General features: G+C 31.4%; 3 protein-coding genes across 5 annotated transcripts; 2 read left to right on the top strand and 1 right to left on the bottom strand.

Annotated features, from left to right (window-relative positions):
* Nucleotides 1–152: 152 nt before the first annotated feature.
* Nucleotides 153–4,496, top strand: LOC144841837 (dynein regulatory complex protein 9-like). Its single transcript, XM_078698094.1, has 9 exons — nt 153–226; nt 586–723; nt 1,126–1,373; nt 1,882–2,010; nt 2,378–2,621; nt 2,860–2,934; nt 3,316–3,447; nt 3,739–3,840; nt 4,276–4,496. Exons 2-9 carry the CDS (start codon nt 598–600, stop codon nt 4,402–4,404), a joined length of 1,185 nt encoding a protein of 394 aa, XP_078554220.1. The 5' UTR covers nt 153–226; nt 586–597; the 3' UTR covers nt 4,405–4,496.
* A 1,008-nt stretch (nt 4,497–5,504) lies between these two features.
* On the top strand, nt 5,505–9,606 carry LOC144843153 (thymidylate kinase-like). The gene is made up of 5 exons (XM_078699877.1): nt 5,505–5,688; nt 7,058–7,166; nt 7,966–8,059; nt 9,088–9,276; nt 9,417–9,606. Exons 1-5 carry the CDS (start codon nt 5,559–5,561, stop codon nt 9,573–9,575), a joined length of 681 nt encoding a protein of 226 aa, XP_078556003.1. The 5' UTR covers nt 5,505–5,558; the 3' UTR covers nt 9,576–9,606.
* Nucleotides 9,607–10,537: 931 nt separating this feature from the next.
* LOC144841838 (trafficking protein particle complex subunit 1-like) lies at nt 10,538–13,275 on the bottom strand. 3 transcript variants are annotated; one of them, XM_078698097.1, is made up of 5 exons: nt 13,152–13,275; nt 12,665–12,782; nt 12,306–12,376; nt 12,064–12,202; nt 10,538–11,397 (listed from the first exon to the last, which is right to left on the bottom strand). In XM_078698097.1, exons 2-5 carry the CDS (start codon nt 12,761–12,763, stop codon nt 11,275–11,277), a joined length of 432 nt encoding a protein of 143 aa, XP_078554223.1. In that variant the 5' UTR covers nt 12,764–12,782; nt 13,152–13,275; the 3' UTR covers nt 10,538–11,274. The 3 variants fall into 3 exon arrangements, with proteins under 3 accessions (XP_078554223.1, XP_078554221.1, XP_078554222.1); XM_078698095.1 differs by having other exon boundaries at nt 12,665–12,775; nt 13,235–13,269; XM_078698096.1 differs by having other exon boundaries at nt 12,665–12,775; nt 13,152–13,265.
* Nucleotides 13,276–13,292: the final 17 nt, after the last annotated feature.

Genomic DNA, 13,292 nt, shown 5'->3' on the forward strand with positions numbered 1-13,292 from the left:
TTTGGAGATTAAAATTCTATCTTATTGTAATTATTTTAGTATTGAAGTTCAACAAATAAATATTATCATATAAATTGAAAAATATTTTTAATATTGATGAAATAAACAGAATATTTTATTTAAATATAAATTTATTTTAATTTAATATAGTATGAAAGAGACAGCACCAGGGAAACATTCAACAACAACGTTATAAAAAACAATGCGATACCGGTATATTTCTTAGGTATAAATTCATTTTTTTCGCTATTATAGTGCTTTTTGGTGTATATAGATAATAACTGTGATAAGATAATGTATTTGCATTTAGGCTAGGCCTAGTTGTCTTATAAATATGCTACTCTTCACTCTAGCTGCAGCGTAAAGAAGGAGGCTAGATGCACTTTTTTTTGTGTGGTGGGCCAGCCCGCCCTGTACTGTAGTAAGTGTCAACAGGACAGCTGGTGGATATAGTCCTATGCTAAGTTCTAGTTTGTCAGACTAAAGTTAGGTGTTTATTCTAAACATAATAATAGGCTATGTCTATGATCATTGTATAATAATTTTTTACCGTATCACATTTAATTTAAAATTTTTTTATTTCAGACATATAAAAACATGGCGACGTTAACACAACTAGATGCCATCCATCTGGCAACAGTGCTCGATGACACAATTGATCAACTTGCCGTTCTTGGAAAGATCATGCCACAGACGCTTGAAAATCGACCAGATGCTAACGATGTAAGAATTTAATTTCAGACCTTCATTTTATGAAAATGTACTGTGCATGGAAAAATCAAAATTTTCACTGTCAGACAATGGTTTTTAGTTAAATAATAAATTAACCGTTTCTTTTGTCATTTTCTAAGTGAAATAATTTTGTTTGTTGATTTATTTTTCTACAGAAGTGAATAACTTGATTAAAACTGCAAAATGGCCTATTCAAAGTCTGATTTTATTAATCTTTATGTTTCAGGTTTTTGGGGGACAATACATCTTTAAATAAAAAAAATATATATAACCTTTACTTTACAAAAAAGGAATTTAAGTTACTTTTTTAATCTAAAACTAAGCTGCAAGCAACAGTGTTTAAGTTTTCAATGCATGATATCTTGAATAATCTGTAAATTACTTCTTTTCTAGATTGTTGGAGATGAGATTGGGGATATACTTGAAAGTCAACGTAATCTTGAAACCCGCTATGAACAGCTGATCCTAAAGAGGGCAGAGTTGAGGGAAGGCGGAAGAAAAGAACAGCTGAAAGTGCAAGAAAATAACCAGGAGATAGGGGATGTCATTGGGGGCCTACGATTGAAAACGAATCACTTCTCAAAAGCTTTAAAACAGAATCCACTAACGCCTGATAATCTAGCCAAAGTACAGAAAGACAGGTAATTAGCAATGTTGACAAAAATAATCTTTTAGTCAAAAAAACAATGTAAAGCCTTGTCTACACTATCAAACTTTATATGACAAAAAAATGTGATGTCATATCATTACCATATTTGGGGACATCACAATCTTTTTATCAAACTAGTTTGATAGTGTAGACAGAGCTTTAAACACCATTTAAACCACAGTTCAATTATAAAATAATATAGATATTCATTATTGGACAATGTCTTAATTTAGTATGCAAGTAGCTACTATCTAACAATGTACTGTATGTACAGTAGAAAGAATTAAGATAAATTAAATATAATCAGTAGCTTTTAAATTAATTCTTTTCCAATCAATTAAAATTGAATTCTTGAAAACCATCAAATATCCTTCCAACAAGATTTATTTTGAATACAAAGGATGGAATGTTCTGTCATATAAATAATAAACTTTAACTGCATTATAGTCACTCACTACTAATACAATTTTTAAAAATAATCAAACACATTGTTGTTATAGGCAGTATGTACAAGACATTTTGAGTGCCACGCTACAGGAGATGCGTGAGCAGCAGCAATTCACCTCACTTGTGAAAGCTGTTACACTTGAACAGGACAACAAGACTCAACTGCAGAACACTATTCTCAAGTAAGATCAAAGTATTTTTTTTCTCTAAGTTTAAAATAACTGAGCTTTAAGGTGAACATATTAGAATTATAGAACCAAAATGTCTTTTTACCATTACAAAAACATACTTGGAATACCATCCAAAGGGTGTGTAAAATTGGGATACTTCACTGTATAAACTAACTGTCTGTCTTAAGCTCTGTCTACACTATCAAACTTTATGTGACAAAAAAATGTGATGTGCCCATATATGGACATAATGATGTCATATCACTACAATATTTGGGCATATCACTACCATATTTGGGCACATCACACTTTTTTTTATCAATCTAGTTTGATAGTTTAGAGAGAGCTTAAGGTGATGATGATACATTTAATTTTATAGAGAAGAAGAGGGTAGAAAAAGGATTAAAATGTTGCAAAGACAGATAATGAACATCAAAACAGAAAGAGAAGAAGAGATTCAACAACGAGATGAAATGATAGCTCATCTAAAGGACCAACTGCAAGAGATGAAAGCAAAAACCAACATGGAAGGAAAATATGTACAGAAAGATGCGGAGGTCACAGTTCAACAGACACAGAAACACTGCTTTCTTACAGATAAGCAATTGAAAGAAGAAATAGATGTAAGCACGGGGAGAAATTTCTATCTTAGGATTCTGTACTTTATACCTAATATTACATTAATGTGGGCAAACCTAGGGAATCACAGGATCTTAGATGTGTAGTGAACCGTAGCCCAATTTGACAATAATTTGCTCATTAAATAAGCTTTAATATCAAAGCAACAAATCAACTTCAATTTTATGGAAATTACATTTCTATATTAAAATTTGGTTTCTAAATACTGTTTTTTTTTTGCAGCGCTACAAAAAAATGATTGACGAAGAAGTTAGAGTGAACCAGGAAATAGAACAGTACTTGAAGACACATCAACTTGTAAGTTAACTTTTTATATCTTCATTCATATATAATACTACTATATTATTATGATGTATTACTGTATACAGTAGCGGATACATTATTTCAATATAGAAGTCAATGTAAAACATCAATGTATGAATGTGTAACCTCTTTAAATGTTGAATTTAGGCATATGTATTTAAATTATGAATTTCATTTTAATTTTTTCGTCAGAAAAGAAAAAATATATAACAAAGCAAAAGAGTTCAAAATCCAAATGATTGGTTAACCAAAAAGCAAGTGGCTCACCAAAATGGAATTTGAAATGAGTTATACAATTATAATTTAAAAACATTAAAATTCTTAATAAAAATACTGAAATGTTTTAATCTATTGATTTGTTGTTGGTTTCTACAGGAACTAGATCAGAGAGTGGAATACTGGATGGAAAAATATGATAAAGATGTTGAGGCAAAGACCCACGAGTTAGACGTGTTAAAAGCCTCCAAAGCAAACGACCTGGCTAGGCTGCAGGAACTCACTAAACTCGTACGTAAAAAATATATTGCAATTTAATTTCAGCAAATTTTCTAAATTTAAATTTATTCAACATAGATATATGAGCTCTGTCTACACTATCAAACTTTATGTGACAAAAAAATGTGATGTGCCCATGATGATGTCATGTCACTACCATGTTTGGGCATATCACTATGGACACATCACTAGTTTGATAGTGTAGACAGAGCTTAAAATCTGTTTAATATCTGTAACTTGTAAGTACTTTACCAGTCATATTTACTAGTTAAAGAATCTGGTTCTCTTCACTTTATTTTCTAGTATGGAAATTATGAGCATGTAGTTGTTGAAGACAGGATTGAGAAAGAAAAGGAACGACGCAAGAGGGAGCAAGAGGAAGAAGAATTGAAGTCCATCATTTCGGTATGTATACTATAATAGAGGGCGCCCTCAAAATAAGTATTTACACTAATGCACAGAGCGTCGTTGTATAAATTAATAGAAAGAAGTAAAGTATGGTGTCCTGTAATGATAGGGCAATGTAACTTCCGGTTTTGTAGTAGTACTTTTGGTAAAACCTTTTATTGAAATAAAAACTACAGCACCTTCCTCTGTAATAATATAAGCTATACAATAAGATAAAAGTTTAAAATATGATAGTTATTATTATAATAAATAAGTATTATTATAGGTAATTGGATAACTTCTACTGTGGTAAGCAGTTCTTTGTTATTTTTATAAATGTTTATATGAGGGCCCCTTGATTGTCAGCATATGCTGTTTATGGTTACCCTCTATAAATATAGTGAAATAAAGAAATAAGCATTGACCGATTTATTATCACTTATTTTTTAACAGGTTCAGTCATGGTGGAGAGGAGTCATGGTACGCAAACAACTTGGTCCTTACAGCAAAAAGAAGAAAAAGAAAGGTGGAAAGAAAGGAAAGAAGGGTTCAGGGAAGAAGAAAGGAAAAAAGAAGAAATAAATGGGCTGTCTTATCCATATTTTATCACTATGATGTAAATAAAATAATATGCACTTACTTTAATTTGAATTAAATGAAACAGATGTATTGCATATTTATTTTGTGTCATTTATGTATTTAACATTATTGTTACATCAGATGAACACACTTGAATAAAATAGTTATAAATAAACTACGTACTGATTATCAATATGCAGATAATTGGCCTCAACACTTTTCATAATTGTTTGACTTTAAAACATTAACTTGCATTACAGAATGACAAAACATAATAAAAGAGCATGAACACCACAGAAAAAAGACTATCGGCATTTCATTTCACTTTCAAAAAGTACATAATAAAAAAAACATGAAAAGGACCATCAACAAAAAGATAGATTATACAACAAAATTACATTATACATAAAAATGCACTTGAAAAAGGTAGCTCGTCAAACATAAAATGTTAATTTTGATTAAATGCAACTTATTTAATTTTTAATACATTAATGGAATGACGTTATTCAGTAATAAACAGCACAGTGATGATATACTGGAAATTCATTTACAAACGGTGAAGATGAGGAAATACTGAAAAATGAGAATACTGAGCGTCCCCAACTATTATGTGATGTGGCATATTTTAATATTTTTTATTTAAAAAAAGTAATTTTTTAGGTGGACAATATATCTTTAATAATTATGTTCTTCACAGCATTAACGTTTAACCGAATCGATTTATTTCTCACCGTTGTACTTTCACTATGGGAATTGGTGAAAAGCAATAGGCATAAAAGGAAAATCTATATCGGTTATGTTTAGTCATTGATATGACATTATAAAGAAAATAACACCATACAGTAAAAACATTGAAAATGCATACATACACTAAGGCACAAATGTTATACTATTTGGTTAGGTTTCAAAATTAAATCTCATAAGATTCCTAAATAAAATCATAAGCACATTATAATGTTGTCACATTATCCGCAGCGGGCGTATGAACCGAATCGATTTCTTCCCTATTGCATTGTTGTCATGAACAGAATTAGTTATAAAAGGAAAATCTATACTTTGGTTATGCTTAGTCATAGTCCGTATTACCAGTGTGTATTTGGGTAAAACAAAATTTTGTAAGGATATCTCACGTTTTTATTTCTCCCGTTTCGATAAAAATGTCAATAAAAAGAGGAGCTCTTATTATACTCGAAGGAGTCGATCGTTCAGGAAAGACAACACAAAGTAAAAAACTTGTTGAAACATTGAAAAATGAAGGCGAAAAGATAGAGCTAATGAAATTGCCGGGTGAGTAGAACTGCATTGAGGCCTATACCAAATCATTTTGATGTTGAGAAATTAGAACGGTTAATTTATATACCTTTCAACCTTTCTCATTCACAGAAACATTTTTGAGATTTTTTTGTTTTTGAATATGCCATTTTAATGTCCATAGTTATCCACTTTTACCAAAAATTGGATTGACAATTTTTACCTGAACAAAAATCCTGTAATTTAAAGCAAAACTAGTCAAATCGTTAAGAAAATGCGTTTGGTTAATTGTTTTCCATTGATTTTGTCTTTTTTTTAATGAAATTATTATTTTATTCTTTTTTTCTCTATGCTACGGAAGTGAATAACTAAACTATTAAAACTACAATGTGGCCTGTTCAAAGTGTAATTTTATCTTCATTTTTCATGTTTTTGGGGGACAATACATTGTAATAAAAACGAGTAGGACTTGTTGTAATTGAAATGAGATGAAAATAATCTTCTTGAGCGCAAGATCTGGGTGGACTGGACATGGCTGACTATTGTTGCACTTGCCATAACCTGGTTTGTGAAAGAAAGATCATAGCCCTACATTAATTTATCGTATGAATCTGTTAAGTTTAAAAAACATTAGATACATGGTCTCCCAATAAAGACTACTTTTGAAAGCCAGGTTTTAGCAGTATTTAGCTTTGCCTTTCTCTCATTAGAGACCGCCACTAGAAGTGGTCTTTAAATTAGTACTCTATCTAGAAGGAAGGGTTATCGTGCTACCTGAAAAGTCAGGTAAATGTAATCTGGTCGGTTTGTCGGTCATGTCAATTTGTGTGTATTTCAGAAACTGCAGTATTTGTCAGATTTTCTTCAATTTTTAATGGCTGTTCTACCTTAAAATACATTAATTTTAAACATTTAGTGGTCTTTAATTGGAGGGGGAAAAATGTTCAGCTGGGTACGTATGTCTTTAATTGGCGGGAGACCTTTAAAGATGTATTGTCCCTCAAAAACATGAACAATTAAGATTAATTAAATCAGACTTTGAATAATGTTATTTTGTAGTTTTAATCAAGTTAATCACGTAGAAAACAAGGCCAACATCCATTAAGTCGCGTGCTACAATGCATAGTGATACCGGACCGACAGACCGACAGACAGACAGACCGACCAACCGACCGACATAGTGAACTATAGTCCACGCGACTAAAAACGATAAAAAAAAAATGTTTTCACTTATAAAATGACAAAATAAATGGTTAATACAACCAAAAATCCGTTGACTGGTTAATTTGACTATTTTTTGCATTAAATTACAGTATGAGCAGAATGTTTGATGTCTATTAAGGTACCGTAGTCAGCATTGTCACATCGCCTATTTTTACACTTAGTATCTTTAATGTTTTTTCAGATAGGGCTACAGAAACTGGCAAAATAATTGATAAATACTTAAAAAAGGAAATCGAAATGGAAGTTCATGCTGCTCGATTATTATTTGCAGCAAACGTATGGGAAGCAGTGTAAGTCACTAATGCAACATTTCACAATTTATGTAAATGATACTTATACGTACGTGATGAGCAGCATATGTTGTTTTAGTTCCACTGACATAAATATAACGCTGAAAAGATTAGTGTATACTTGGTGACTCTTTTGTGAACAGTGGCAACGTACGATATTTCAGTAGGCCTATACATTCTAAAAAATCCATAACAATTCAACTATTTTTGAAAACATACTTTCCATAGTGTGAAGAAGCATAACATCAACAATGCGAATATTTAGTTTGTGTTTATTTCAACAGTTATAGCACGTTGTTCTAAATCTCGTTATAATGGCCTACCGGATCAATGAGTTGAACATTTTAGTTGGTTTAGAACGGCGTGTTACAACCGCTAATGTAGAAAACGCCAGCGGTTGTAACACGGCGCTTTCGGACGGAAAAATAATTGCTTCAAAAATTGCGCTAAATTTGTTTTCAATAGAAAGATTATAGAAATATTATATTTTTTCTCGATCCAAGGCTGTACCGTAGGACTTATTGAATTATTGTTAAACAATAAAATCGTTACGTATACATATCATCAATGTACAAAACATTTTACAACATGATCGGCATCAATCTTATGTAAAAGCCACAGATCGAGTGTGCACCCCACCATATACCCCTGCAACCTCTGCTGAACAATAGAATAATTTATATATAGTAGGCCTACTATCAATATAATAAATCTACATTAAAAAATAAAATAATTAATAATAAATAACAATATTCATCATATTCTTCAAAGTTTAACAGCCCTGTTTTTTCCTTTTCAGGCCAGAGATCACTAAACTTGTGGAAAGTGGAACAACTGTAGTTATAGACCGCTATGCTTATTCGGGTGCAGCGTACTCTGCTGCTCTGTCAGAAGTAAGTTCGGTATAGAAAGTCTGAAATAGGTCTATAGTTAGTTTGGCCTTCTTTCCTGGTTGTTTGGACAAAAAATGATCAACCCTATTTGAAAGATTTAACTTTATCAGGGACAATTTCACACACGATGGAGTTCCAATTAACAGTTATCCGAGAATGTAAAATAGGACGATTTAGGTCGTAAAATAAAATGAAAAGCCCATATAATTTATTATTGAATATTGTTAACAAAAGCCCTCTGAGATTGACATGTTCCCATCCACTCGACACATTTGCAAAAAAAAAAACATTCATATTAGTTCAAATAACTTCATCATCATGAGTATTTTCAATTTTTGGTAACGCTTAAGCTTATACTTTAGTAAAGAAAAATCAGTGTTTCTAATGAAAATAATGGTGGAAAAGCCTATTCTTGTCTAACCCTTGGCTTTGTTCCTTCAGACAGAGAGTCAGAGACATCACTTTTTGTAGGCTATGTGTGTTGTGTTGTGTTGTATTGTCTGTAAATCAAGACATTTTTATAAATAAAAGAATATGAATTCCATTCCAGTTCGCTGGTTATATCTCATAGGAGTGTTTGGCAACTATACAGTACTTTTAGGGGTTTAGAAGAATTATAATTATAGAATTTCAAAGGAAATTTATATATTTTTAACGATAACGATTTTGGTAATCGAACATAGTCATAAATGGGCGCATACCGCTTAGCTACAGCCCGTGAAACTTCCTTTTACAATTGAATACAATGAAGCCCCTTGTCAGACAGAATTTTCATGAATTCCGAGGTTTTTCTTTACATTACCACATCATTTAATTTACTGTTCCACCCGTGCCTTTACGGTTTGCTGCGCATGGCTGCGTCGCCAAGTGATATCCGGGAACGTTGTGTCTAGCAAGTTGTGGTAATATATAAACTTGGTTGGATTATTTTCCCATATCCAAACCGGGATCCAAATAAAACCCATAGAGGGTTGGAATGTCTGAAATGTTTACATATTGAAATTTTATTAATATTTTTTATTTTAAAGGGTTTGAACTTTGCCTGGTGCAAAGCATCCTATTCTGGCCTCCCTCGTCCAGACTTGGTGTTGTTTTTGAATATATCCACAAAAGATGCGGCCACCAGAGGCGGTTTTGGAAAAGAGCGTTACGAAAAAATTGAATTACAAGCTAAAGTCTCCAAAAATTATGAATTGTTACGTGACGAAGACTGGGATGTACGTTTCTTTTTATTACCATTTTTATTAGATTTTTTTTTTAATTCCTTATTTAATTTGATTTTAATAATTATGCATTTGTTTTTTATATTGGTGCTTATTTTTGTGTAACTCATTTGAGATTGTTAATTATTTTTTAGACTGTTGCGGCAGGAAGAACTATAGACGAAGTACATAAAGAAATTAAGGAAAAAACAAAAAAAGCAATGAGAGAATGCGCATTTAAACCATTTGAACGCAAACTATGGCCGATGACGAATATCCTGGGAGGAGTTTCCCCTAAAACTTTTTTTAAATGAAAATGATTTTTTTCTGGCAAACCGTAGAGGAGCCGTAGATATACTTTCAAAAACGCTCTTTCATTTTTTTTTTTACTTTTGCTTTTGGTGAATGGTATAAATAATATTAATATAGGCTAATAGTATATTATGAAGAACATGACATTGAATTATTTCAGATTGTAATGGAGGGGCCCACAAAATTACAATTAATACCAAACTGTCAAACAGTTTACTAATACTATAGTAGGTCCTATTCATTCATTCCAATAACGTATATAAAATGGAGGAGCCTAAATGAAAGCATAGCTTGTACTTACTCTCTAAAACCAAGTAACAATTTGATGGCCAAACTCTCTCGATTTTGTTGTATATTATATCAAATCAATGGTATATGAAGCTTGATACAGTTGAACAGGTAAAATATAGAACGATTTAGGTGGTAAAATGGAACATTATAGGCCTACGAGTTCTCTCAGATTTTTCCATTCACTCTAACAGGTTTGCAAAAAACAACTTCATAATCATGAAGTATTTTCACAGTTCAATGTTCAGGAACATGTTGGAAATAACATAAAATTACTCATACGATAAAAATACGCAATTAATGTAAAATTAGACTAATAGGCCTAATCAATTTTAAAATTCATTATTCATATTACGAAGTCATAAAATAAAATGTGATCGTGATAGCCTTATTATAAGGAGCTATTTCAGTTTACTAAATAGACCATAATTGTATTTTTATTAAAAAGGGTATACAGCTCAAGAAAAACGATATTTAACAACAAATAGGCATAATTCCACTACAGGATACTGAAATGAAATTAGACATTAGTACATTTACATTCTAAAAAGTTCATAATTTTGGGTTTTTTAATGGGTACTTATTTTTAATATAATATATTATATAGTATTATTATTATATAGTTGAATTCTGAAAGACACTATTTTGCGTGATTTTTCAAAAAAATCCTGTACTATTTATGTGTATTTTAAAGAATTCAAAACATTTTATTGCTTAATTTTAGAATATTTTATCAAGTACTTTCTATTAAATATTTTCCTATCGTATTTAGATTGTTTTTCAGGTTGTTCTATTTGTTTTAAAGTGTGTAAAATGTCTTGTGTTTTTTGTCTTTTAAACACACCATTTTATTGTAAGCCACGGTTAGAAAGTTCAAATAAAGATTATTATAGTAGTGCATCATAATTGAGTTATGAAGTCAATATTTTTTGAGTAATTTTTTTAAAAGAAATGCGCAAATTTATATTTTATATTATTTACATTTTATTTTTCGGCATAACTTGGTCTTGTGACACTACAAAATAGCAATATATGCACATATATTATAGTTTACTAAACAAAACTCCTTTTTTAAAAATTGTTCCAAACAAAATCTAGGAAACTACAGTATATAGTACTCCTGCTACTTTTTCTGGCTGTTTTAATTTATCGTTTTGATTTAGCTTTTTGCTTTTTTTATTTTGTATCTCCATTGATATCCAGCGACTGATACCCACAGCATTGTTATTATTTTCAGTTATTTGCCTTTGGATTTATAACTATACTTATATTTCAATAAAAACTATATAACATGCATCAAAATAGGCAAGTTTCTTATACTGCAGTGTAGGATCTATATCTTAGATGAGACTTGCTATTTGTTCCAAGATACATCAATTTAATTTATATCCAAAGTTTGTCGTTTTATTATTTTCATTTGGCCGAGTATGCTGGTAGATCTCTGATAAATGTGTCTAGTTTACTCAGGAATATTTCACTCTCGATTGGTTTGTCTAGTGCACACATTGGATTCTTGACGACGTATTCCACGTAAATCTATAAATAGAACGACAAAAATGTCTAAAAATCTAAACAAAAGACAACGATCAGGGCCATAGCCACCAGTACGGTTGGTAAGGTTTCAACCTGACCACTTTTTCACAGAGGCCTTTGACAACCCAGTGGATTAAACAGAGATTGTTCACTTTTCTCGCGAAAACCGCACTACTTTATTTCTCGTGGCTACATCCCTGTTGATGGTACCATGATGCAGTTAAAAATCAATAAAAAATGCAGTGCTTTGGTTGTCATTTCTGATGTTGGATGGATTTGGTATAAATTTGCTCTCTGAGCAAGTCAATTACTAACGTTGATTCAGTGGCAGATCTAGGATTTTGCACGACATTCGTGAAATGAAGTGCTTAAATGTAATATTCTATCTTATACATTAGAATTTTCAAATTTGGCTGGGCTCCGAGTGGACAATCACATAGGACACGGCTATTTTTTGGGTGACCCACCACAATACAGTTGAGTCTGATGATCAGATAATAATAAAAAGCAATCTAAAGCTCTGTGTACACTATCAAACTTTGCTGTATGTGACAAAAAAATGTGATGTGCTTGATGAAGTCATATCACTACCATATTTTGGCACATCACACTTTTTTGTCAAACTAGTTTGATAGTGTAGACAGAGCTTTAAATCTAAAATAATCTTACATTGCTATATATCTGCTGAAGTGTTTCTCTTAAGCATCCAACATTCAAACTGGTATTGATGACAAATCTAAGTCCGCTAGGAGTTTCATAAAAGTGGAGTTTGTAAGAGTTTGTACTAAAACTTAAAAACCCATCTTTACTGGTTTATACATTATCAAGGAGAATATTGTTTGGTTTTTATTTTTCAAAATTGATTTAAAAATGTAACTGTTAAGAGAATACATGGAAACATAAAAGGATACGTATCGACTGGTGATATTCTGTTGATGAAAGACTTGATAGAAAACAGCATTCCGTACATCAATTTAAATTCCTTGAGAGTTAAAAAGAAGTAGAAATGATCACTAATACAAACTACTAATAATCCACCAAGCAGCATCTTCCCTTTAAGCTCACTGTATATAATGTTATACTTTCCCAATTTCTAAATTAAGTTTTGTGTTCATTTTGTGTTTATTTATATACTATACATTTTATAAATGTAGTACAGTACTGTATGTTTTTTTAATACTGTGTTATATAATTATATTATTAGACTACAAGATTAGGATATCTCATGCAAACTTTTCTCAATATTTATTTTTTAAGCCTGAATTATTACTTCGTCTTTGGTTATGCCAGACTGTTTCCTCCTCGTCCATTCCTGGTAACACAGGCATGTTCCATTACGATCAAATATATACAAGTTGAATATTGTCATTTTCTTCACTTTCTATAATTTAAAAAAAGAAAAAAATAATTAGATAACTACGCCTTTCTTGTACTAGCTAGATAGAGTAGTAGTACTAGTAACTTGGGGCCCTAGTAAAAGATTAAGAAGGACAGGCTAAGCCTAGGCTTATATGCCTACCTTTGTAAAAATAATGTAGGCTAGGGCTAGGTAGCCTAGCTAGCTAGGCTCTTCTTTCTAGCTAGCTAGGCCTAGCTAGGCCTAGGCCTAGATAGAAGTTTATGATTTACTGTCACTGACTGTCGGTTTGTATATACCGAAACTGAATTTATGAATAATAAACTTATATAATAAAATGATAAAAGTATTATGAATGACTAATATATGAAAGGAAAAGGATATATCTGTCTATATATACCAGGAAACCTAGGCTCGATGCAGGTGTGATTATCCTTTTTTTGAGCTTCTTGTTATGGGCTAAAAGTCATCCCCCGTACTCACGATTGGCATAATAACATGCTACATGCATCCTAGGCCAGTCGAGCGGATTAATGTTGAT

The sequence above is a fragment of the Antedon bifida genome, chromosome 5 (genome assembly GCF_963402885.1).
Source record: "Antedon bifida chromosome 5, ecAntBifi1.1, whole genome shotgun sequence".
In the NCBI taxonomy this organism is placed as follows: domain Eukaryota; kingdom Metazoa; phylum Echinodermata; class Crinoidea; order Comatulida; family Antedonidae; genus Antedon; species Antedon bifida.

What these genes read in the sequence shown, in the direction of transcription:
- LOC144841837 (XM_078698094.1), top strand. Translation starts at nt 598, where the DNA reads ATGGCGACGTTAACACAACTAGATGCCATCCATCTGGCAACAGTGCTC. An exon ending in AATTGAAAGAAGAAATAGAT is followed by an intron (nt 2,622 to 2,859) that starts GTAAGCACGGGG and finishes TTTTTTTTGCAG; the next exon opens with CGCTACAAAAAAATGATTGA. An exon ending in ACTTGAAGACACATCAACTT is followed by an intron (nt 2,935 to 3,315) that starts GTAAGTTAACTT and finishes TGGTTTCTACAG; the next exon opens with GAACTAGATCAGAGAGTGGA.
- LOC144843153 (XM_078699877.1), top strand. Translation starts at nt 5,559, where the DNA reads ATGTCAATAAAAAGAGGAGCTCTTATTATACTCGAAGGAGTCGATCGT. An exon ending in AGAGCTAATGAAATTGCCGG is followed by an intron (nt 5,689 to 7,057) that starts GTGAGTAGAACT and finishes ATGTTTTTTCAG; the next exon opens with ATAGGGCTACAGAAACTGGC. An exon ending in TACGTGACGAAGACTGGGAT is followed by an intron (nt 9,277 to 9,416) that starts GTACGTTTCTTT and finishes ATTATTTTTTAG; the next exon opens with ACTGTTGCGGCAGGAAGAAC.
- LOC144841838 (XM_078698095.1), bottom strand. An exon ending in CTGGCATAACCAAAGACGAA is followed by an intron (nt 12,377 to 12,664) that starts GTAATAATTCAG and finishes TTAACTCTCAAG; the next exon opens with GAATTTAAATTGATGTACGG. An exon ending in AGAATATCACCAGTCGATAC is followed by an intron (nt 12,203 to 12,305) that starts GTATCCTTTTAT and finishes TGTATAAACCAG; the next exon opens with TAAAGATGGGTTTTTAAGTT.